At 42.2% G+C, this 25,097-nt stretch overlaps 1 protein-coding gene across 1 annotated transcript; it reads right to left on the bottom strand.

The window, feature by feature from the left end:
• Positions 1-425: 425 nt before the first annotated feature.
• Positions 426-15,725, bottom strand: LOC132897598 (interferon-induced protein with tetratricopeptide repeats 5-like). The gene is made up of 2 exons (XM_060938842.1): positions 15,629-15,725; positions 426-1,906 (listed from the first exon to the last, which is right to left on the bottom strand). Exons 1-2 carry the CDS (start codon positions 15,723-15,725, stop codon positions 426-428), a joined length of 1,578 nt encoding a protein of 525 aa, XP_060794825.1.
• Between the last annotated feature and the right edge of the window lie 9,372 nt (positions 15,726-25,097).

Genomic DNA, 25,097 nt, shown 5'->3' with positions numbered 1-25,097 from the left:
CCCCCCATTCTGTCCCTCATAGTTGAAGTGTACCTATGATGAAAATTACAGGCCTCTCTCATCTTTTTAAGTGGGAGAACTTGCACAATTGGTGACTGACTAAATACTTTTTTGCCCCACTGTATATATATGTATGTGTGTGTGTGTGTGTGTGTGTGTATATATATTACATTTAATATTAATAGCATGTTGAACTAATGATCTATTCGTTACAACAGTAATCTTAATATCTTATCGTGTGTGTGTGTGTGTGTGTGTGTGTGTGTGTGTGTGTGTATGTGTGTATATATGTATATAATATATATATGTGTGTGTGTGTGTGTGTGTGTGTGTGTATTTTAAATTCAGACAGTATACAGTCACTATTAACTCTCATGAATGTATAAATAATTGGCTATATATCAAACAGGGTATTTGTAATAACACTATAATGAAATCCGAAGTTCACAAAGATCACGGAGATAATCCTCATTCTCTTCACAGCTCAGCGCTTTCTCAAAGCACTCTATAGCTTGTTGCTTTTCTCCTTGTTCCTTATGAATGATTCCGAGTATTCCAAAGGCCTCTCCATCCTCTGGGTTGTTCTCAATTCTTATCTTAGCAATCTTTTTCAGACTTTCAGCACTTTTCTTCCCATGATATGTCTTTGGATTTAAATTCAGACTTTCAGTGTAGTGTTTGATGGCAGCAGGCTCACATTTCATACTGTACTGCTGGAATACTGCATAACAGAGATGAACATACTGGCAGTTCTCGTTTCTTTCTTTAGCTGTCTGAAATGCATTGTGGAACATTTCTTCTGCTCTCTGCATATCCCGCTTCACCCCATACTGGAGGGCCAGATCACTCATAGCAAGGATGAAACCAGTCTTCAGTTTGGTCGCCATCTCCAAGTGGTAGATGCACTGCTCTTGAGCTTGCTTAATTTCAGCACCTGTTCTGTGGTGGCTTCCTGCAAACCTCAGATTCTGGATCTTTTGCTTATAGCAAAGCCCCAGCTGATAGTGTATAAAGGCTGCATTGGTCACTTTCTCTAATGCCCTCTTTAGGAGGGCAATAGACCTGTCCACAGACCCTTGATTCCGCAAAAACTTTGCAACATATCGAAGCACATGTGGATGTTCTGGAGAGTTCTCTAAGGCTTGCTCCACTAGGCTCTCTGCCTCATTGTACTTCTTGTCAACAGTAAATCTAAGTGCAAGAAGAACCTTAAGAACATCATCGTCTGGATTCATAGCTATGGCCCATCTAAGCTGATCAGTTGAATTTTCAGTTGAAGTTTCAGTTGACACCGTTGAATTTTGGAGATTATACTCCAGCCGATACAGAGCAATAGCAAGGCCCGCATTCCATTCAGGGTCTACTGGTTCCAGCTCCAGGGCCTTCTTGAAGCACTTTTTCGCCCATTCATAATATTTCTGAGAAAACTTAAGGAATGTCCATCCTTTTTCTCCAAGCACCTCAGCATATGGGACAGATGGATATTTCACTTTAATCTCGCTCAGTTTATTCAAGTAGCTTTCACACTCTGTGAAATTACCCATGTGATAGTATAACCATGCAAGATCTCCATAAGCAACCACAAGCAACTTGTCACAGTCATTTCCACGAGACTTGTTGAGCTCTACAGATCTCTCAAAGTTGCTGAGAGCCTCAGTATTGGAGCCAAGAAGAAATTTCACAAATCCCTTATAGCTGTGTGTGCGTGCAGCTCCTGTCTCCCCTCCAAGATCCAGGTTAAGCTGTTCTTCTAGCCTGTTCAGAAGGTCAGCGAGATCTACATCATTTTTGTTCAGAGCCCAGGTAAAATGGCATTCCAGCTGAAGAAGTCTGGTTTTGAAAATTGTGTCTTGTGTTGAACTAGTAGAGAAAGAAATAACTGAGTCATATGCATGAATGAAACTCACTAAAATAGTATAATTCTCAGAGAAAAACAAAAAACAATATAAACATTTTATATCAATAAGGTGCATGTAAACAATTCCTCTGTGGAACAAGAGTGGTTCATAAGGTCCAATTATGTACCTTCAATTATTTTTGTAACATTAATTCATATTAGGTTAGAAATACAGACTAAAGGTAGAAACAAAATGTACCCTTATGGGTGCTTTCAGTGAAAGGGAAGGTTTAGTATTCAGGCAGAATGACAGCATTTATCTCATTGTGGTTAGTCTCTGTGTATCTCACACTGTGAAAACAGATCAGGGAGACTACAGTGATAGAAGCGATTTAAATCCACACCCATTTGTTCAGGAAAGGAAACCGAAAATATTTTCTTTTCAAATGCAGCCTCAACTCTTTGGATGACATCAGCAAATAACAATGTAAACATCTCATCTCATTATCTCTAGCCGCTTTATCCTGTTCTACAGGGTCACACGCAAGCTGGAGCCTATCCCAGCTGACTACAGGCGAAAGGCGGGGTACACCCTGGACAAGTCGCCAGGTCATCACAGGGCTGACACATAGACACAGACAACTATTCACACTCACATTTTTCTTTAAGAGCTCTCCTATTCTCCACTCATTACCTGTATTAATTGTACCTGTTTGAACTCATTATCTGTATAAAAGACACCTGTTCACATACTCAATCAATCAGACTCCAACCTCTCCACCATGGGCAAGACCAAAGAGCTGTCTAAGGACACCAGGGACAAAATTGTAGACCTGCACAAGGCTGGGATGGGCTACAGGACAATAGGCAAGCAGCTTGGTGAGAAGGCAACAACTGTTGGCGCAATTATTAGAAAATGGAAGAAACTCCAAGACGACTGTCAGTCTCCCTCAGTCTGGGGCTCCATGCAAGATCTCACCTTGTGAGGTATCAGTGATCATGAGAAAGGTGAGGGATCAGCCCAGAACTACATGGGAGGACCTGGTCAATGACCTGAAGAGAGCTGGGACCACAGTCTCAAAGATTACCATTAGTAACACACTACACCATTATGGATTAAAATCCTGCAGTGCGCGCAAGGTCCCCCTGCTCAAGCCAGCACATGTCCAGGCCCATCTGAAGTTTGCCAATGACCATCTGGATGATCCAGAGGAGGCATGGGAGAAGGTCATGTGGTCAGATGAGACCAAAATAGAGCTTTTTGGTATAAACTCCACTTGCCGTGTTTGGAGGAAGAAGAAAGATGAGTACAACCCCAAGAACACCATCCCAACCGTGAAGCATGGGCGTGGAAACATCATACTTTAGGGGTGCTTTTCTGCAAAGGGGACAGGACAACTGCACTGTATTGAGGAGAGGATGGATGGGGTCATGTATTGTGAGATTTTGGGCAACAACCTCCTTCCCTCAGTAAGAGCATTGAAGATGGGTCATCGCTGGGTCTTCCAACATGACAATGACCCGAAACACACAGCCAAGGCAACTAAGGAGTGGCTCTGTAAGAAGCATTTCAAGGTCCTGGAGTGGCCTAGCCAGTCTCCAGACCTGAACCCAATAGAATATCTTTGGAGGGAGCTGAAAGTCCATGTTACCCAGCAACAGCCCCGAAACCTGAAAGATCTGGAGAAGATCTGTATGGAGGAGTGGGCCAAAATCCCTGCTCCAGTGTGTGCAAACCTGATCAAGAACTACAGGAAACATCTGACCTCTAATTGTAAACAAAGGTTTCTGTACCAAATATTAAGTTCTGTTTTTCGATTGTATCAAATACTTATTTCATGCAATAAAATGCAAATTAAATATTTAAAAATCATACAATGTGATTTTCTGGATTTTTTTTTAGATTCTGTCTCTCACAGTTGAAGTGTACCTATGATAAAAATTACAGACCTCTCCATTCTTTGTAAGTGGGAAAACTTGCAAAATCAGCAGTGTATCCAATACTTATTTTCCCCACTGTATCTAGCACACATCTTTGTTTTATTTCACTGAATGTGGACTTTTAGGGAGCAACAGGCACAGAAAAAAATTAATTGGATGGATGAAAAATGTGAATGTGTGTTGGAATGGGGGGGGGGGGTTTATGCATGTGTTTTTGACAGTGTAAATTATTTTGAATTGAATAATTAATGGTGTCCTTTAATGTACCCTGGTGAAAAATAAATGTACTTTATTGTATTTATAGTATATTCAATAGTATACTGAAAATGTACTTACACAATTTGTCTCATCTCATCTCATTATCTCTAGCCGCTTTATCCTGTGCTACAGGGTTGCAGGCAAGCTGGAGCCTATCCCAGCTGACTACGGGCGAAAGGTGGGGTACACCCTGGACAAGTCGCCAGGTCATCACAGGGCTGACACAGACACAGACAACCATTCACACCTATGGTTAATTTAGAGTCACCAGTTAACCTAACCTGCATGTCTTTGGACTGTGGGGGAAACCGGAGCACTTGGAGGAAACCCACGCGGACACGGGGAGAACATGCAAACTCCGCACAGAAAGGCCCTCACCGGCCACGGGGCTCGAACCCGGACCTTCTTGCTGTGAGGCGACAGCGCTAACCACTACACCACCGTGCCGCCCTACACAATTTGTACTTTTTGTAAATATATAAAAAGTATACTAACATCACGCTTTCACGCTAACACTTTTAACACACTTTAAAACAATTATACTATATTACACTTTATAGAAATATATTATAGTAAAATATACTTTAAGTGAAAGTTACGTGTAATTTAGCACATAAAAGTACACTGCAGTGGTGCCTGAAAGTTTGTGAACCCTTTCGAATTTTCTATATTTCTGCATAAATATGACCGAAAACATTATCAGATTTTCACACAAGTCTTAAAAGTAGATAAAGAGAACCCAGTTAAACAAATGAGACAAAAATATTATACTTGGTCATTTATTTATTGAGGAAAATTATCCAATATTACATATCTGTGAGTGGCAAAAGTATGTGAACCTCTAGGATAAGCAGTTAATTTGAAGGTGAAATTAGAGTCAGGTGTTTTCAATCAATGGGATGACAATCAGGTGTGAGTGGGCACCCTGTTTCATTTAAAGAACAGGGATCTATCAAAGTCTGATCTTCACAACACATGTTTGTGGAAGTGTATCATGGCACGAACAAAGGAGATTTCTGAGGACCTCAGAAAAAGCGTTGTTGATGCTCACCAGGCTGGAAAAGGTTATAAAACCATCTCTAAAGAGTTTGGACTCCACGAATCCACAGTCAGACAGATTATGTACAAATGGAGGAAATCCAAGACCATTGTTACCCTCCCCAGGAGTGGTCGACCAACAAAGATCACTCCAAGAGCAAGGCATGTAATAGTTGGTGAGGTCACAAAGGACCCCAGGGTAACTTCTAAGCAACTGAAGGCCTCTCTCACATTGGCTAATGTTAATGTTCATGAGTCCACCATCAGGAGAACACTGAACAACAATGGTGTGCATGGCAGGGTTGCAAGGAGAAAGCCACTGCTCTCCAAAAAGAACATTGCTGCTCATCTGCAGTTTGATAAAGATCACGTGGACAAGCCAGAAGGCTATTGGAAAAATTTTTTATGGATGGATGAGACCAAAATAGAACTTTTTGGTTTAAATGAGAAGCGTTATGTTTGGAGAAAGAAAAACACTGCATTCCAGCATAAGAACCTTATCCCATCTGTGAAACATGGTGGTGGTAGTATCATGGTTTGGACCTGTTTTGCTGCATCTGGGCCAGAACGGCTTGCCATCATTGATGGAACAATGAATTCTGAACTATACCAGTGAATTCAAAAGGAAAATGTCAGGACATCTGTCCATGAACTGACTCTCAAGAGAAGGTGGGTCATGCAGCAAGACAACGACCCTAAGCACACAAGTCGTTCTACCAAAGAATGGTTAAAGAAGAATAAAGTGAATGTTTTGGAATGGCCAAGTCAAAGTCCTGACCTTAATCCAATGGAAATATTGTGGAAGGACCTGAAGCGAGCAGTTCATGTGAGGAAACCAACCAACATCCCAGAGTTGAAGCTGTTCTGTACGGAGGAATGGGCTAAAATTCCTCCAAGACGGTGTGCAGGACTGATCAACAGTTACCGGAAACGTTTAGTTGCAGTTATTGCTGCACAAGGGGGTCAAACCAGATACTGAAAACAAAGGTTCACATACTTTTACCACTCACAGATATGTAATATTGGATCATTTTCCTCAGTAAATAAATGACCAAGTATAATATTTTTGTCTCGTTTGTTTAACTGGGTTCTCTTTATCTACTTTTAGGACTTGTGTGAAAATCTGATGATGTTTTAGGTCATATTTATGCAGAAATATAGAAAATTCGAAATGGTTCACAAACTTTCGAGCACCACTGTAAATACACTTCAAGTTGCACTTTTCTACAATTTAATTACAATTAAAATATATTTAGTACAAAATTAGTTGTTCCAAAATAGCATGCCTCAAGTTAACTAATCATAAACACACTTGAAGTATATTGATGATTAGTGTGGCTTCAAGTACACAAAAGTATGCTAAATTTTAGTACACTTACCACATTTATTTTTCCCCAGGGTAGCCATGCAGGCAAAACAACATAACTGCCAGTTAATGTGTGTACAGTGTCAAAGCATAAACAATGATATATGAATAAACCATAAACTGCTTTGGCTCCCAATCAAATTTTGTATTGATTATAAAATACTACTATTGACCTTCAACGCTCGGAATGATCTCGTGCCACAGTACCTGAGTGAACTTCTGGTCCTTTATGACCCGCCACGCCTACTTAGATCAAAAGATGCAGGCTATCTGCTGGTACCTAATATAGTGAAGGCTACATCAGGGGGGCAGAGCCTTTTCTTACAAAGCCCCACAGTTATGGAACAGCCTTCCAAGTAGTGTTCGGGAATCAGACACAGTCTCAGCATTTAAGCCTAGGCTGAAAACATATCTGTTTATTCAAGCCTTTTGTTAATGGTGCTTATGAGGTGTAAAGGTGTAGATCTGGAGGGTCCTCAGACATGGTGTGTTTTTGTAAACTGGGATGTATGGATGCTGTCAGTCCTCCACTTGCTTGAGTTTGTTGACAGTGTAGTGGTTGGCTGCTTTATGTCCCGGGGCTCCTTCATGCCTGTGTTACCTTCTGGCTCTCCCCTTTTAGTTATGCTGTCATAGTTAGTTTTGCCAGAGTCCCTGCTTGAACTCAGCGCAAAATGTATACTGTTCCTACTTATTCAGGTGACATTGGACATACCTAACAACCTGTGTTCCCCCCCCCCCCCCCCAATCTGTCCCTCTGAGTTACATGTCAATCCTGGGATCGAGGTGCTGACCTCTTCTGCTCCTCGCACCCGCCTGATTCATCCTGATGCCCTATGTCTGGTTGGAGTCTCATCACATCACTCTTGTGGAGGACGGCCCCATATGGACAGTTGAAAGTCACACTTGGAAGACACTCTGGACACTTACAGTAATGCTTTTGTGGCTGAGGACTACAGTTGGCTTGCTAACTTTGGGACTGCAGTTGTCATGAACAGTTTTGCACTCACGAGTCTATTAATGAAGAGTTATAACATCAACGAAACTGACTTCATGCTAAAACTGTTAATGTTATAGTCATGTTGTCTATTGCTGTCCAGATGAGGATTGGTTCCGTTTTGGGTCTGGTTCCTCTTGAGGTTTCTTCCTCGTGTCGTCTGGGGGAGTTTTTCCTTGCCACCGTCGCCACGGGCTTGCTCATTGGGGATAGATTAGGGATAAAATTGGCTCATGTCTTGGGTCATTCAGATTCTGTAAAGCTGCTTTGGGACAATGTCTATTGTTAAAAATAGGGTGACCAGACGTCCCGGTTTTACCGGGACAGTCCCGATTTGGGGTTGTGTGTCCCGAGTCAAGACAAAAGTCTGTCGGGACACGGATATGTCCCGGTTTTCGCCACTCGCGACGTTTGCGACTGAGCAGCGTGGGAATCATTAGCGGAGAAATGTCTGCATTTACTATTTTGATGAATTGACAGGAATCGCAAACTTTCCTGGTTACTGCCCCCTGGCCCTGTGGCGTGGGTGTTTATTTAGCCCCATTATTCCAGACAACAGAACGTGTTGCCATGCAACAATAAAATAAACATTAACTGGCGCAAATGTTCTTTGTCTAGTAGCTAGCAGCAGTAATGCCGCAGCAATTATGCCAAAAAGAAAATGTACCTTTTCCAAAGATTTACAGGGCACCTACCCCTTCCTCCGAGAGGTGCAGAACAATGCGCACGAAGCCTACTGCACACACTGTAAGTGCTTTGTTTCTGTACTGAGTTGGGTAGCCTATGTTGCAAATGCTGTGCGCTTCTGTGGGGGCTTTCCTCGGGCTGTCGCCCCTCTCCTCCTTTATTGCTGTTGTGTTTGAGTGTATATTTACGGAAGCCACGAGAGGGCCTTCATATAATCTTTTTTTATTCACCTTGTTATCCCGAGATAACGACATAATTAATTCAGGATCTCGAGAAAACAACACAACTAATTCGAGATCTCGAGAAAACAAAACCGTTATTCTGAGATCTCGAGAAAACAAAACAATTATTTCATGATCTCAGCTGGATCACCGTATCTCCGTCGGTAGAGACGAAGCCGGGCCAGTCTTCTGCGGAGGTGACGCGGACTAATTTTGAAATGATCCCTTATTAAGAGACTTAATGCAATCTCTCCCTGTGTCAACCCCTGATCAAAATATTGCCTTATTAGGTGATCGATTATTCCAGACATTCTAATGACCAAAGTTGCGTCTATACAGAATGAGAAATAGCCCCAAAGTCAGCATATTACAAGTCTCTTGGCGCACCTGAATGAACCATTTCTCAGCTGTTTACTTGAGATCATGAAATAATTGTTTTGTTTTCTCGAGATCTCGAAATAACGGTTTTGTTTTCTCGAGATCTCAAATTAGTTGTGTTGTTTTCTCGAGATCCTGAATTAATTATGTCGTTATCTCGGGATAACAAGGTGAATAAAAAAAAGGATTACCGTATATGAAGGGCCTCTCTCGGCTTCCGTAGTATATATTCTCAAATCACTTGTCTCTTTTTTTGTTTCTGTTTAACATACCATTCTGACAGTTTGGCCATATTGCTGTGTTGAACAGCTTGTTGCAGCTTCCATTAAAGTGTTCACTTTGTACACATCTTGCTTTATTCATTCAGTTGTGGGGAATGGTTAGTAAGGTTGATTCTGACCTAGGCTATGTTGAGGTCACATATCTACTTTTTAAGTTCATGCTATAGTGCATACAATTTTAGAGATATAGCCTACATGTGCATATGCATTCTTCTTGGTGTTCTCACAAACAGGTGAAATAAATCAGTTTAAATTTGGCCTATGGACATAGCCTGGCCTATTCTCAGCCATTACAAAATCTGCTGTCTGACCATAATTTAACTGATCTGTATACCACTATGCTACTAGATAACAAAATGCCTGTTTGTTTTATTTCATGTGAGATGTTGATAAATGTGAGCTTCAACAAAGTGATAAGAGCACCTCTCTGTCACATTTACGTAAAAAAAAGGTGTGTGTGCACGAGCATGGTCGCACACAAAAGTGTCCTGGTTTCAGACTAGGGAAATCTGGTCACCCTATGTTAAAAGCACTATACAAACAGACTTGACTTGATATAAGACGCACTGTCTGGGTCTCTTGGGAGAGCCTTGAAAAAGTCAGAAGTCTCGTTTTCTAATGGACAATCTAAAAGATTGAGAGAGCCTAATTGGTTGCCTAATTAAAGATTGAGAGCCTAATTAAAGAGAGATTAATTGGTTGTCTTTTTTTATTCTAAAAATTTTCAGACATGCAGCCACTTTTCCTTCCATCCATCCATTATCTGTAGCTGCTTATCCTGTACAGGGTTGCAGGCAAGCTGGAGCCTATCCCAGCTGACTATGGGTGAGAGATGGGGTACACCCTGAGCCGGCCCGTGGCATAGGCAATATAGGCAAATGCTAAGGGCGCTGCGTCCATCCAGGGTTGCAGAAACGGGGGGAGAAAAATTATGACTTCCACTATTCTGAAAACAAGTCAGCATTATAATGTCTTAGCCTAATTTAATTGTACAGCAAAGCATGTAGTCAGGGTGCAATTTGTCAAAAAAAGCGGGGTGGGGTGGTGGTTGTTAATCATGAAACAATAAGCGCTCAACAGTGGTTCGTCCTGTCTATAGTGTGTCTTCGGGCGCGCAAGTGCGCATCTGCGGCTATTCTCTGTTTTGGCCATGTAATCATAGCCGGCGATTGCTATAGGCGACCTAGGCAATTGCCTAGAGCGCAAAGTGTGCCCAGGGGCGCCAAGGGCGACCAAAACCCCACCAAAAAGGAGGGATGGAGTTATTGAATGGAGAGGTTACCAAGTGCATCAGTGGTGTACAGTGTTTTCAACCACTGTGCTGCCGAACTCTAGTACCGCGGAACACTAGTGTGCCGTGAGAGATCACCAAGTGCACCGTGGAAAATTATAGAATGATTGTATATTGTAAATATTGGCAACAGCGTTTTAGTTTCAGTCAACATTTTCTATTGGTGATGTGCCTTGAGATTTTTTCATTGAAAAAAGTGCGCCCTGGCTCAAAAAGGTTGAAAAACAAGTGTAGCCTACGCAGTAGTGGTCGGTGATTTCCTTATGCCTACTAAAAATGCACAATGATAGGTTATAAGGGGGGCGGGGGGAGCGGTGTTCATCAGGGAATGAGAATGGCTATCCAACGCAAAAAGTAGCCCAGACTACAAGTGTTTAAATGAAGAAATCCAAACTCTCGGGTGCGCAAGGGCGCAAACGAAGGCTACAGGAAGAAACAAATAGAGCCAAGTATAGAGGTAAGTCTGATCTAATCTCTCATATCAAGGCAAATTAATATTTTAGACACCTGAATCAATGTCTGCCTAGCTAACTAGATGCAAACAGCAATAGACTTCAATAACAAAGTACCCATAATAGCACTTTTGTTTGAAAATACAGCCCATTGATGTCCTAACAGGGTGCTTAAGTTTGCACAATTTAGAATTGTAGAATTTTTTATTCATTTAATTTGTTAATTCTTCAGAGATGACTTAACTTTTAATAGCAAAAAAGAAACTAAAAATAATTTCTTGTTTATTGTCCATGCACTACACTTTGAACAGGGTGCGGAAGAGTTTTTGCCCATTATATGGAGATATGTATTGAATTTGTGTGGTCATTTTACTTTGTGACACTTTATGTTAATAATGATAACAATAATAACAATAATGAAAAAGATAAAAATGACTTCTTGTTTATTGTCCATGCACCGTACATTGTTTAATAGTAATAGAATAGAGTGATTAGATTAAAGTGTTATTTAGATGTTATTAGAGGGGTTTTTTCTTGGGGGGGGCGCCAAAATTCAATCTCGCCTAGGGCAGCCAAAGACCTAGAGCCGGCCCTGTTCATCGACCTCAAGAAAGCTTTCGACACAATCATGATATATTAATAAACTGGAACGGTATGGGATCAAGGGGATAGTTTTGCACTGGGTGAAAAGTTATTTAAGGGACAGGGGACAGTTTGTGAAGTTAGGTGATTACGCCTCTTCATGCTTGGACATTGCTTGTGGTGTCCCCCAGGGGTCAGTATTGGGTCCAAAACTGTTCATTCTCTACATAAATATCTGCAAAGTTTCTAAGTAATTAAAATTAGTTTTATTTGCAGATGACACATTTTTTTGTTCAGGGGGGAATTTACAGGATCTTCTGGGGATGATCACTGCAGAACTGTCTAAATTAAAGAAGTGGTTTGACAAGCACAAATTCTTTAAACCTTAAAACTAAATTCATGTTATTTGGGAATTGTAAAAGGAATACTCAAGCACTAATACAGGTAGATGGGGTTGATATTGTAAGGGTATATGAAAATAAATTTCTTGGTGTAATTGTGAACGATAAAATAACATGGAAATCTCACATAAAACACGTACAAACCAAACTGTCACGGAGCATTTCAGTACTGAGTAAGGCAAAACATTTTCTGGACCACAAATCACTCCACTTTCTTTACAGCTCACTAATATTACCATACTTAAATTACTGTGTAGAGATTTGGGGTAATACTTAAATGTACATTACAACCACTGATTATACTGCAGAAAAGAGCCATAAGGACAATTCATAACACTGGTTACAGGGAACATACTAATCCTTTATTCTTAAAATCAAAAATACTAAAACTCACAGATCTGGTTCATTTTCAAACAGTACAAATCATGTATAGAACAATAAACAACCTACTTCCAGTCAACATTCAAAAACTGTTTTTTTTTTTTTCAGAAAGAGGGGGATATATAATTTGAGGGGGGAAATGAACTTTAAACATATTTTTGCTCGCACAACCTTAAAAACACATTGCATCTCAGTATGTGGAGTGAAATTGTGGAACAGACTGTCGGGGGGGCTGAAGCAATGTCCAAGCATGAGTATATTCAAACAGCAGTACAAACACATGGTATTTACTAGGTACAGTGAGGAAGAAGGGTGGGACGAGTGCTAGGGCTTTTGCACATATTTTTATTTACTTTTTGTTTATTTTCTATTTTGTTGGTACAGGTAAATATGTTTAAATTACTTGTGTTTAGGGGTATGTGATTTAAAAATAGTAAATAAAAAAATAATAAAAAATAAATTTTATATATATATATATATATATATATATATATATATATATATATATATACACACACAGGAAGTAAATAGTATTATTAATCAATTGGAAAAGGGGTAGGATTAAATAAGCTAATGCTTCTTCCTACTCCTTTTCAAACATAAGTTAATATTGTTCCATTGTTTTTTTAATTAAGTGTTTTTATTTGTTCTTTTGTTTTTGTTTTTTGTGTTTGTTTTTCTTCTCTTCTGTTTTGTACTACTTTGATATGTTTGAAATAAAGTCTTCATTCATTCAACTTATAACGGGAAAAAGTAAGGTTGATAATATAACTTCGATTGCACATTTTTCAGTTTTACTCAAATTAGGGTGGTGCAAAAATGAGTACACCCCACAACAAAAACTACTACATCTAGTACTTTGTATGGCCTCCATGATTTTTAATGACAGCACCAAGTCTTCTAGGCATGGAATGAACAAGTTGGTGACATTTTGCAACATCAGTCTTTTTCCATTCTTCAACAATGACCTCTTTTAGTGACTGGATGCTGGATGGAGAGTGATGTCTCTTCAGAATTCCCCAAAGAAAATCATTTCTTTCCACCACAAAGGTGAAGGCTACAAGAAGATCAGCAAAGCTTTACTTATCAGTCAGAAAACTGTAGCAAAAGTGTTACAAAAATTTAAGAAAGATGGAACTGCAACCATCTCACAGAGATGTCCAGGTCGTCCACGGAAGTTAACACCTCGACAGGAGCGTCTTCTGATGAGAAGGGTTGAAGAAAATCGGCATGCAAGTTCAGTTGTAGCTTTCTACTTCAGTTATCTAAAGAAGTAGAAAGCCAAACTGGGGTGACTGTTTCCCGTGACACAATACGACGTACACTGCAGAGGAATGGCATGCATGGATGCTGTCCACGAAAGAAGCCTCTCCTAAAGCCCAGGCAAAAAAAAAAAGCCCGCCTAGAGTTTGCCAGGGCCCATGCTGACAAAGATGAAGACTACTGGGACTCTATTCTCTGGAGTGATGAGACCAAGATAAATGTTTTTGGAACTGATGGCTTCAAAACTGTATGGCATCGCAAAGGTGAGGAATACAAAGAAAAATGCATGGTGCCTACAGTGAAACATGGTGGTGGCAGTGTCCTTATGTGGGGCTGCATGAGTGCTGCTGGTGTCGGGGAGCTGCATTTCATTGATGGCATCATGAATTCATAGATGTATTGCTCTATGCTGAAAGAGAAGATGCTACCATCACTCTGTGCCCTTGGTCGTAATGCACTTTTCCAACATGACTAAACACACATCTAAGGCCACTGTTGGATTTCTGAAGAAGAACAGGGTGAAAGTGATTCAGTGGCCAAGTATGTCTCCTGATCTGAACCCAATCGAACACCTATGGGAATGCAGAAAAGACAAGTTGCGCATCACTCTCCATCCAGCATCCAGTCACTAAAAGAGGTCATTGTTGAAGAATGGAAAAAGATTGGTGTTGTAAAATGATGCCAACTTGTTCATTCCATGCCTAGAGGACTTGGTGCTGTCATTAAAAATCATGGAGGCCATACAAAGTACTAGATGTAGTAGTTTTTGTTGTGGGGTGTACTCATTTTTGCACCACCCTAATTTGAGTAAAACTGAAAAATGTGTAATCGAAGTTATATTATTAACTTTACTTTTTCCCATTATAAGTTAAACAGATATTATATTAAACTTTGTCTTTTTAACATTTTGGAAATTGTGTTCATTGAGATATTGTTTAAAATGTTACTTTTCAAAGGGGGTGTACTCATTTACGCTGAGCACTGTAAATTTAAGGGCTGATCTTAAAGGTAACTTAAAATGGACAACTAAATTTAAGGTACCTTTAAGGTTTAGATTAAATGCAATTAAATTCACATTTTCAACTAGTGTATACAGTCACCATTAACTCTCATGAATGTGTAAATAATTAGCTATATCAAACAGGATATTTGTAATATTACTGTAATGAAATCTGAAGTTCACAAAGATCACTGAGATAATCCTCATTGTTTTCACAGCTCAGCGCTTTCTGAAAGCACTCTATGGCTTGTTGCTTTTCTCCTTTTTCCTTATGAATGATTCCAAATATTCCAAAGGCCTCTCCATCCTCTGGGTTGTTCTCAATTCTTCTCTTTGCAATATTTTTCAGACTTCCAGCACTTTTCTTCCCATGATATGTATTTGGATTTATCTTCAGCCATTCAGTGTAGTGTTTGATGGCAGCAGGCTCACATTTCATACTGTACTACTGGAATTCTGCATAACAGAGATGAACATACTGGAAGCTCTTGTTTCTTTCTTTAGCTGTCTGAAATGCATTCTGGAACATTTCTTCTGCTCTCTGCATATCCTGCTTCGCCCCATACTGGAAGGCCAGATCACTCATTGCAGCAATGAAGCTGGTCTTCAATTTGGTCGCCATCTCCAAGTGGTAGATGCACTGCGCTTGAATTTGTTCAATTTCAGCACCTGTTCTGTGATGGCTTCCTGCATTCATCAGATTCTTTTGCTTATAGCAAAACCACAGCTGACGGTGTATAAAGGCTGCATTGGATACTTTTTCTAATGCTCTCTTTAGGAGGACAATAGACCTGTCCACAGACCCTTGATTCCTCAAAAACTTTGCAACATATTGAATTACATGTGGATGTTCTGGAGAGCTCTCTAAGGCTTGCTCCACTAGGCTCTCTGCCTCATTGCACTTCTTGTGGGCAGCCAATCTAAGAGCAAGTAGAAGCTTAAGAACATCATCATCTGGTTTCATAGCTATGGCCCGTCTAAGCTTATCAATTGAATTTTCAGTTGAACTTTCAGTTGAAGCTGTTGACTCTGGGAGAATATCCTCCATCTGATACAGAACAATAGCAGTCACTGTCCTCTGGTTCCAGCTCCAGGGCCTTCTTGAAGCACTCTTTAGCCCTTTCATAATATGTGTGGAAAAAAATTAAGGAATGTCCATCATTTTTCTCCAAGCACCTCAGCGTATGGGACAGATGGATATTTCATATCATAATAACCATGCAAGGTCTCCATAAGCAACAACAAGCAACTTGCCACAGTCATTTCCACGAGACTTAGTGAGCTCTACAGAGCTCTCAAAGTCACTGAGAGCCTCAGTATTGGAGCCAAGAAGAAATTTCACAAATCCCATATTAGTTGTGTGTGTGGGAAAGTTTAGGATTCAGGCAGAATGACAGTACTTACCTCAATGTCATCAGTCTCTGTCAATCACTGAAAGCACCACACAGGAGTCACAGGAGTGCCATAAAAAAACTCACAAAAGATTAAGAAAAAATGTTGAAAAGTATAAAGAAATGAATAAAAATAAAAGAATATAAAAATAAAGGCAGAAATAAAAATAAAACTTAAAAAGGAAAAATAATTTTGGACAAAACTACTGTAATTACCATACATACCACACATCTTTCTTTTATTTAATTGAATGTGGAATTTTAAGGAATAAGAACCATAGAAACCATGAATTGAATGGATGAACGATGTGAATGTGTGGTGGATTTGGGAGTGGGTGCATGCGTGTGTTTTTGACAGTGAAAATCCGTTTGAGTTGAATAACTAATGCTGTCCTTTAATATAACCATGAAGACAAAACAATATGACTGCCAGTTAATATGTGTGTGAGTACATTTGTGGTGTGGTTGTGGCAGCAGGGGTGTGGTCAAGCATTGGTTTGTGAATGGAGGGCAGGGCCAGGGAAGGTGAGTGGCACCTGTGGTGTACTCCTCCCTTCTTTCCCTTCTGTGTCAGTGTCTTTTCCACCCCAGGTGAGTGATACCCATATCACTAGTGCAGTGGTGAAGTCTGGGCCAGTATTCTGGTGCTGCGGGGAACCCCGGGCATCTCCACGGTCAGTGCTCTGCGATGGAGGTGGGAGCTGTGGTCCAGATCCCCAATGCACCAGAGAGACTGCCCTCGATTGGGCCGGCGCATATCGCATACCGGTGAGTATTCCAGGGGATACATATCATGCGTTGGTGGATTCCATCTGTAATCAGACCTCAATCCACCAAAGCCTGGTGCAAGGTGAGGCATTGGGGAGAGCAAAAGTGGTGAAAGTTTTGTGTGTGCATGGGGATGTTCACGAATATCCACTAGTGTCCATCCACATTCTATTTCAGGGGAAAAAGCATAGTGTAGAGGCAATAGTTAGCCCACATCTCACCCACCCACTGATCCTGAGGACCAATTGGTCAGGGTTTAAAGGTTTAATGGTGTGTAGTAGTGGGCGGGTCCTGTGATAAAAACATCATGGGGGGATTCCAGTGTAGCACTGACCGGGGAAGCTGTCTCAGAGCCGTCCACATCAGCACCGCATCAGGGTGACACAAGGAGTGGGGAGCAGCCTGCCCCTCTTCCCTCTCTCAGGGATTTCCTTGAGGATTTCCTGTTAGAACAAATGTGAGGCAAGACTCTGCGTCATGCTCTTGACCAAGTGAAAGTAATTGATGGTCAACCTCTCCAACCAAATGCGACACCCTCCTTCCCGTACTTCGCAATTATTAAAGATAGGCTATACCAAGTGATGCAGGACACTCAAACCAGTGAAGAAATAACTCGGTTATTAATCCCAAAGAGCCGTAGGGAATACATATTCCATGCAGCTCACTTTAAGCCGATGGTTGGACACTTAGGTCAGGATAAGACATGAGTGCACATAATGGCCTGGTTCTATTGGACAGGGATTCGTGGGGATGTCCATCTGTGTTGTGCAGCATGCCACAAATGCCAGCTGTTAAATCCAGTGGCCACTCCAAAAGCACCCTTGTGCCCTCTCCCTCTAATCAAGATCACCTTTGAGAGAATTGGCATGGATCTCATCAGACCATTAGATCGATCGGCACAGGGATATCGCTTTATTGTAGTCCTGGTGGACTATGCAACGCGATATGTGGAAGCAGTCCCGCTGCATAACATTTCACGTAATGTGGCAGAGGCACTGTTTAAAATTATCTCCTGAGTCGGCATTCCCAAAGAAATCATGACTGACCAAGGCACTACATTTATGTCATGCACACTTCGCGAACTTTATGAGTTATTGGGGATTAAGTCCATCTGCACCAGCATCTATCACCCACAAACAGATGGCTTGGTAGAATGATTCAAACAAACACTTAAAAATTTAATTCAGAAGTTTGTAAGTGAAGATGCACATAATTGGGATAAATGGCTTGAGCTTCTGTTATTCACAGTAAGAGAGGTCCCGCAAGCCTCCAAGGCATTCTACCCATTCAAATTACTATATGGGTGTAAGCCTCACAGCATTTTTGACATGCTGCGGGAAAATTGGGAGGCGGGACCTTCAAATAGTAAAAATGAAATTCAGTATGTTCTTGACCTGCACACAAAGCTCCACACACTCACTCACTCAATCCAGAAGAATTTACAGCAGGCAGAAGAACGTCAGGCCTGGCTGTACAACAGGAGCATGTACCTTAAAGAGTTCACCCCGAGAGATAAAGTACTCATGTTATTGCCCACTTCGAGCTTCAAATTGTTCACCAAGTGGCAAGGGCTCTTTGAGGTCACACGGTGAACCGGGGACGTCAACAATGAGTTGAGGCGAACGGACAGGGGTGGGATGCTACAAATATTCCATCTCAACCCATTAAAACATTGGAACAAGGGGGTCCCCGTGGCATTGGCGTCAGTAGGTCCAGAGAGGGCTGAGCTGGGGCCGGTGGTAAAAATGAAAGTAACCATTTAAGCTGCTCAATTCCCCTGTGGAGACCACCTCTCACTGGCCCAACTCAAGGAGGATGCCAGGTTGCAAATGGAATTTTCCAACGTGTTCTTGCCCCTTACCTGCTGCATTCACCTCATAGAACACCACACTGAGACGCCACCAGGGGTGGTGGTGAATAGTCGCCCATACAGCTTGCCCAAACACACACAAAAAATGGTGGTTCGAGACAAACTCAAGTCCATGCTCAAAATGGGAATAATCGAGGAGTCCCACAGTGACTGGAGTAGCCCGGTGATCCTGGTTCCCAAGACTGATGGGTCGGTCTAGTTCTGAGTGAACCATAGAAAAGTCAACACAGTGTCTAAATTTGACGCATACCCAATGCATCACATTGGTGAGCTGCATGATCAATTAGGCGCTGCTTGTTTTTACTCAACACTAGATTTGACAAAGGGATATTGGTAGATTGGTAGATTGACTCCTCTATCCCATGAGAAAATGGCATTTTCCACACCATTTGGCTTACACCAATTTGTCACACATCCTTTAGGGTTATTTGGCACTTCCGCTATGTTCTAGTGGCTCATGGAGAAAATCCTTCCCCCTCATGCTGCATCCTATTTAGACAACATCATTATATATAGCAACAACTTAGGGTTGTCCTGGTGTCACTGCGGCATGCGGGCCTCATGGCTAACCCCAAAAAAGTGTGCAATCGGGCAGGTGGAAGTACGGTATCTGGGTTTCCACTTGGGTCATGGGCAGGTGCATCCCCAAATTGACAAGACTGCAGCGACTGTGGCCTGCTCAAGGCCCAAGACCAAAAAAGAGGTTAGATAGTTCCTGAGGCTGGCTGGCTACTATCACAGATTCATATCTAATTCCAGACTGCTGACTGATCTCACTAAAAAGGGAGCACCAGATGCTGCTCCAGTGGCTCCATTGCATGAAGGATGCAAATGCGTGGATCACCCGTTGGTATCTCACCCTCCAGCCTTTTAAATTAGAGGTGGTCCACAGGCTGATTTTGCAGATTGTGATGGCGGACTTTCTGTCACATCGTGGGGGGGAGTCCTCTGCGGGCCAGACGGCTCCCCAGGCTGAGTTGGGCAGTGGGGGTATGTGGCAGCAGGGGCATGGTTAAGCATCAGTTTGTGAATGGAGGGCAGGGCCAGAGAAGGTGAGTGGCAAAGTCATTACACCTGATGTCAGTTAATGTTGTGTGTTTGTCTGTAGCAGTGATGATGGAGCAAAGAAAAGGAGAGAGAGATCGAAGAGGGGGATCTCTCTCCTGACCAGAGCATGTGTGTGTGTGAGCGAGTGTGCGAATGAGTCCAATAAAAGCTGAAAAGCAGTAGGAAAGAAAGTAAAAATAAAGCCTTTGTTGACACCAATTCCTGTCTATCTGCACGTCAGGGACATACAGTGGTATATTTCTTTTTTTTTACTGTTAATGTTTTCATCAAAACATTGACTTTGTTACACGAGGGCATAAAATGCTAGATCAAGTATACACAAACATCCAGCTTGCATACAAGGCTGCACCCCTCCCCCACTTTGGACAATCGTACCATATTTCCATACTGCTCACCCTCACCTACAGACCCATTCACAAACGAATCAGATCAGCTGTGAGAGAGGTGAGAACTTGGCCACAAGGTACCATATCTGCCTTAAAAGACTGTTTTGACTGTACAGACTGGAACATGTTCAGGGAAGCTGCCACCTATGAACATTCAGGGAACCTAGTAGGACCTGGACCTACCGTGTCCTGTCTCAATGACTACCGGGCTGTAGCACTCACACCCATCATCATGAAGTGTTTCGAGAGGCTGGTATTGAGGGACATGAAAGCAAGTCAAGGAGGTAGACCCCCTACAGTTTGCTTACTGCTGAAACTGGACCACAGACAATGTCATTTCAACTGCCATTCCACACAATCATCCCACAGAGGTTGGTACAGAAGTTGGACCTGTTGTGCATGAATACCTCTCTCTGTAATTGCATTCTGGACTTCCTGACTGAGAGGCCCCAGTTGGTCTCCATAGGACACAACACCGTAGCAAAAACTGCTGAAAAAGTTCATCCTTGCTGAAACAGAACGGTGTCAGCATTAGCTTTTTCATCAGTTTGTGAAACAGTAGCTCTTCTGTGGGATTGGACCATATGGGCTAGTCTTCATGCCCATGCAAATCAATGAGCCTTGGCCGCCCATGAACCTGTCACCAGTTCACTGGTTGTCCAGTGGACCATTTTTGGCAGGTATTAACCACTGCATACCGGGAACTCCCCACAAGATGTGCCATTTTGGAGATGCTCAGACCCAGTCATCTAGCCATCACAATTTGGCCCTTGTTAAACTCACTCAGATTCTTATGCTTGCCCGTTTTTCCTGCTTCCAACACATCAACTTCAAGAACAGACTGTTCTCTTGCTGCCTAATAGATCTCACCCCTTGACAGTTGCCATTGTAACAACATACTCAATATAATTCACTTTACCTGTCAGAGTTATTAATTTCATGGCTGATCGGTGCATGTTCTCCATATTTGCCAACCCTCCCGATTTCGGCAGGAGGCTCCCGATTTTAGCCTCCGTCTCCTGCTTCCTGATTGTATTTGTTAAAAACTGGATAATCTCCTAGTTTTGGGAAATCCCTACCGCCAAGACATACTCCCGATTATGTCCAATCAGAATCGTATGAGAAACACTGCTGACGTCAACTGATTTTTAACCAATCAACGAACAGAACGACATACACTTCCGTAATGTAGCATTCACCCAGGCTGTCCGACAGTTTTTACAAGCAGTCAGTCATTCATCATAGCCACTAAACCCAATACCAAACAGCAAAAATCTCATCTCATCTCATTATCTCTAGCCGCTTTATCCTGTTCTACAGGGTCGCAGGCAAGCTGGAGCCTATCCCAGCTGACTACGGGCGAAAGGCGGGGTACACCCTGGACAAGTCGCCAGGTCATCACAGGGCTGACACATAGACACAGACAACCATTCACACTCACATTCACACCTACGGTCAATTTAGAGTCACCAGTTAACCTAACCTGCATGCCTTTGGACTGTGGGGGAAACCGGAGCACCCGGAGGAAACCCACGCGGACACGGGGAGAACATGCAAACTCCACACAGAAAGGCCCTCGCCGGCCACGGGGCTCGAACCCGGACCTTCTTGCTGTGAGGCGACAGCGCTAACCACTACACCACCATGCTGCCCGACCCAGAAGTTAAAAAAGTTAAAATGCTGTGAACAAAGACTACTGGGGAAGCGAGTCTCACTGACTGCCTGGTGAAATTCTCATCCTGGTCTAAAGCTGTTAGTGCTGTGGCACATCTCAGATGCTGACTCTTAAAAGACAAATCAAACACGCACTATTGTCAGTGAACGACAAAACACAGAACTTAGTGTATACATCCCATTAAAATGATAGGTTTTTCTGATGTAAAAAAAAAAAGACCACGATAAATCATTTCAAAACTTTTCCCACCTTTAATGTGACCTATAACCTGCACAATTCAATTGAAAAACAAACAAATCTGTTTGGGGGGGAAAACCATAAAAAATAAAAAATGTACAATAAGCTGGTTGCATAAGTGTGCGCACCCTTAAGCTAATATTTTGTTGAAGCACCTTTTGATTTAATTACAGCATTCAGTCTTTTTGGGTTCACACCTGCCATCAATTAAAATGACTCTGATTCACTCCAAATAAAGTTCAGACATTTACTCAGTTGCATCCTCCAGCAAAAGCCAGTGTTCACAGAGAGCTTACAAAGCATCAAAGGGATCTCATTGTTGAAAGGTATCGGTCAGGAGAAGGGTACGAAAAAAATTCCACGGCATTTGATATACCATGTAACACAGTGAAGACAGTCATCATGAAGTGGAGAAAATATGGGACAACAGTGACATTACTGAGAACTGGAAGTCCTTCCAAAATTGATGAGACAAGACCAAAACTGGTCAGGGAGGCTGCTAAGAGGCCTACAGCGACACTGAAGGAGCTGCAGGAATTTCTGGCAAGTACCGGTTGTGTACTATATTTGACAACAATCTCACGTATTCTCCATACGTCTGGACTATGGGGTAGAGTCAAAGAAAAACATCCAGGCCTGGCTAAATTTTACAAAAACTCAAAGACTTGCAGAGACAAGTGTATGAAGAGGAAATACATTAAGCAACAGAAATCTATTGCCAAGTAATAGCAAGCTACATCATCTTGATGTCTTTTTGGATAGAAATGCAGTGCTCAAGGTGGGAAGAAGACTGCATTGCTCAGCCCTTCCTAATTTTAATTTGATTAAAAAAAAAATAATTTATTTATATTTATATATATATATATATATGCTACATCCACACGACAACGGCAACGAGATGTTATTTAAAAATATATCGCGTCCAAATGGGCAACAATCAGTAAAATATCAGGTCCATATGGCAACGCAACGCTTGCTGAAAACGATGCAATACACATGCCACACCTCTAGGGGCGCTGTAAGACGGTCCCTTCGGAGACACCAGAACAATAGAAGAAGTAAGGACGCATGTGCATAAACTATTATGTGCGAGACTTCATATTAGCCACAAAGTCAGGAAAATCTGTTCGTAAAATTACATTATAATGACCAAATACAATGAAAGTATTTTTCCAGTCTCACCTGTGAAAGGTAATCCCATGTGATCTCGTTTGGACGGCAAACCTGTTGGTACAGTTAAACGCAGCTAATCTTTATTCTCCGCTTTGACCTATCCAATATGGCAGCGAGGATGATGTATGATTCTACGCGGAAGGCGGCGTCTTTAATGGTCCGGAATAAATTGAATGATACACGTTGATGGAATTAATTTGTTGTTTCTCACCTGTGAAAGGTAATCCCATATGATCTCGTTTGGACGGTAAATCTGTTGGTACAGTTAAACGCAGCACATGAATCTTTATTCTCCGCTTTGACCTGTCCAATATGGCGGCGAGGATGACGTATGATTCTACGCGGAAGGCGGCATTTTTAATGGTCCGGAATAAATTGAATGATACACATTGATGGATTAATTTGCTCTTTTACGCCCTTTTTGAGGAATGTATTGTAGGACTTAAACCCACATCTGAAGAGGTGAGATCGCTCCTTTTTTTTCCCTATTTCTGCTGGCGGGATTGACTCTGCCCTAAGGGCAGAGTCTCTCTCTCTCTCTCTCTCTCTCTCTCTCTCTCACTCTCTCTCTCTCTCTCACTTTGCATCATTACACAATAAATATTCACAGTGAAAATATTTTGTAAGCGCGTTTCATGAACCAAGTTATAGGATTTGTTGACAACTTGCATCGACTTCGTTACACTTCTACCCGGCGTGAAGCACTGACAGTCATGTGGTTGTGACGTCATCGTAAACAAATCCGTTCTACTCATCCAGACGACTTCACAACGGCAACGTTGCCAGATCTTTCCACTCTGGAACCCGTTCTCAAAAAGATTGCATTTTGGGCACCCAAAATGCCGGTGCCGTGTGGACGCCAGGCCTAAACGAAAAGCAATTGTATCGGGTCACCTGAATCCATTGCCGTGAGGACAGGGCCTAAGGTGGTGTTTACATTAGACCGTATCCGTCTCGTTTTCGTCACGGATGCACTGTCCGTTCACATTAAAACGCCGGGAAACGACTCCACAGGCGGAACAACTTGAATCCGCCAGGGCCCACGTATTCAACCCAGTTCGTATCTGATCCGGTGCTGTGTAAACATTGAGATACGAGGAAACGCAGTGCTGCGCTCTAGCTGACGTCGTCATTGGACAACGTCACTGTGACATCCACCTTCCTGATTCGCTGGGGTTGGTCATGCCACGTTGGTCATGTGACGCGACTGCTGAAAAACGGCGCGGACTTCACTTCCTGCTATTGTTTCCGCCTTGTATCACCTTTCTGTTTTTCATTAAAGAGTATAAAAGTATGAATATATTGCTTTGCTTTGTCATTCTTAATGTTGTTCATGGTAAGATGCAAATACTGCCATTGTGTAGTTATAATTGTCTTTAGGCTTGCCATCCTTCCACTTGCAAGTGGTGAGTGACTTGCGCATGCCCGATATGCACTGGGATCACACACACAGCGGCTCAGTCCCGAATCACTGCTCGTGCGCTTCACTCGCGCGCTCTGTGAGCTGTGCAGGGCCGGAATGCGCACCCTCCAGAGGGCACTCGCTGTTCAGGGCGGAGTGATTTGGAGCGCAGCCGCTGAGGAGGAAGTGCTGAGCCGCACTGACACATTTCAACTTACGTGCCGTCTAATTAGTCATGTGATTAGCGTATCCGTGTATTGGCGTTGCTGTGTGCACGCAAATCGTGTATTGGCGTTGCTGTGTGCACGCGAATCGTTTTAAAAACGTTAATCTGATGATCCGCTGATATGGTCTAATGTAAACACCACCTAAGAAGACATGTACAGGCTTGAAAGTTTGTGAACCCTTTAGAATTTTCTATGTTTCTGCATAAATATGATGTAAAACATCATCAGATTTTCACACAAGTCCTAAAAGTAGATAAAGAGAACCCAGTTACACAAATGAGACAAAAATATTATACTTGGTCATTTATTTATTGAGGAAAATTATCCAGTATTACATATCTGTGGCGGCACGGTGGTGTAGTGGTTAGCGCTGTCGCCTCACAGCAAGAAGGTCCTGGGTTCGAGCCCCGGGGCCGGCGAGGGCCTTTCTGTGTGGAGTTTGCATGTTCTCCCCGTGTCTGCGTGGGTTTCCTCCGGGTGCTCCGGTTTCCCCCACAGTCCAAAGACATGCAAGTTAGGTTAACTG

This window comes from Neoarius graeffei, chromosome 14 (genome assembly GCF_027579695.1).
Source record: "Neoarius graeffei isolate fNeoGra1 chromosome 14, fNeoGra1.pri, whole genome shotgun sequence".
In the NCBI taxonomy this organism is placed as follows: domain Eukaryota; kingdom Metazoa; phylum Chordata; class Actinopteri; order Siluriformes; family Ariidae; genus Neoarius; species Neoarius graeffei.
The sequence above is the reverse complement of the archived record's forward strand: the minus strand, read 5'-3'. Positions and strand labels throughout refer to the sequence as shown.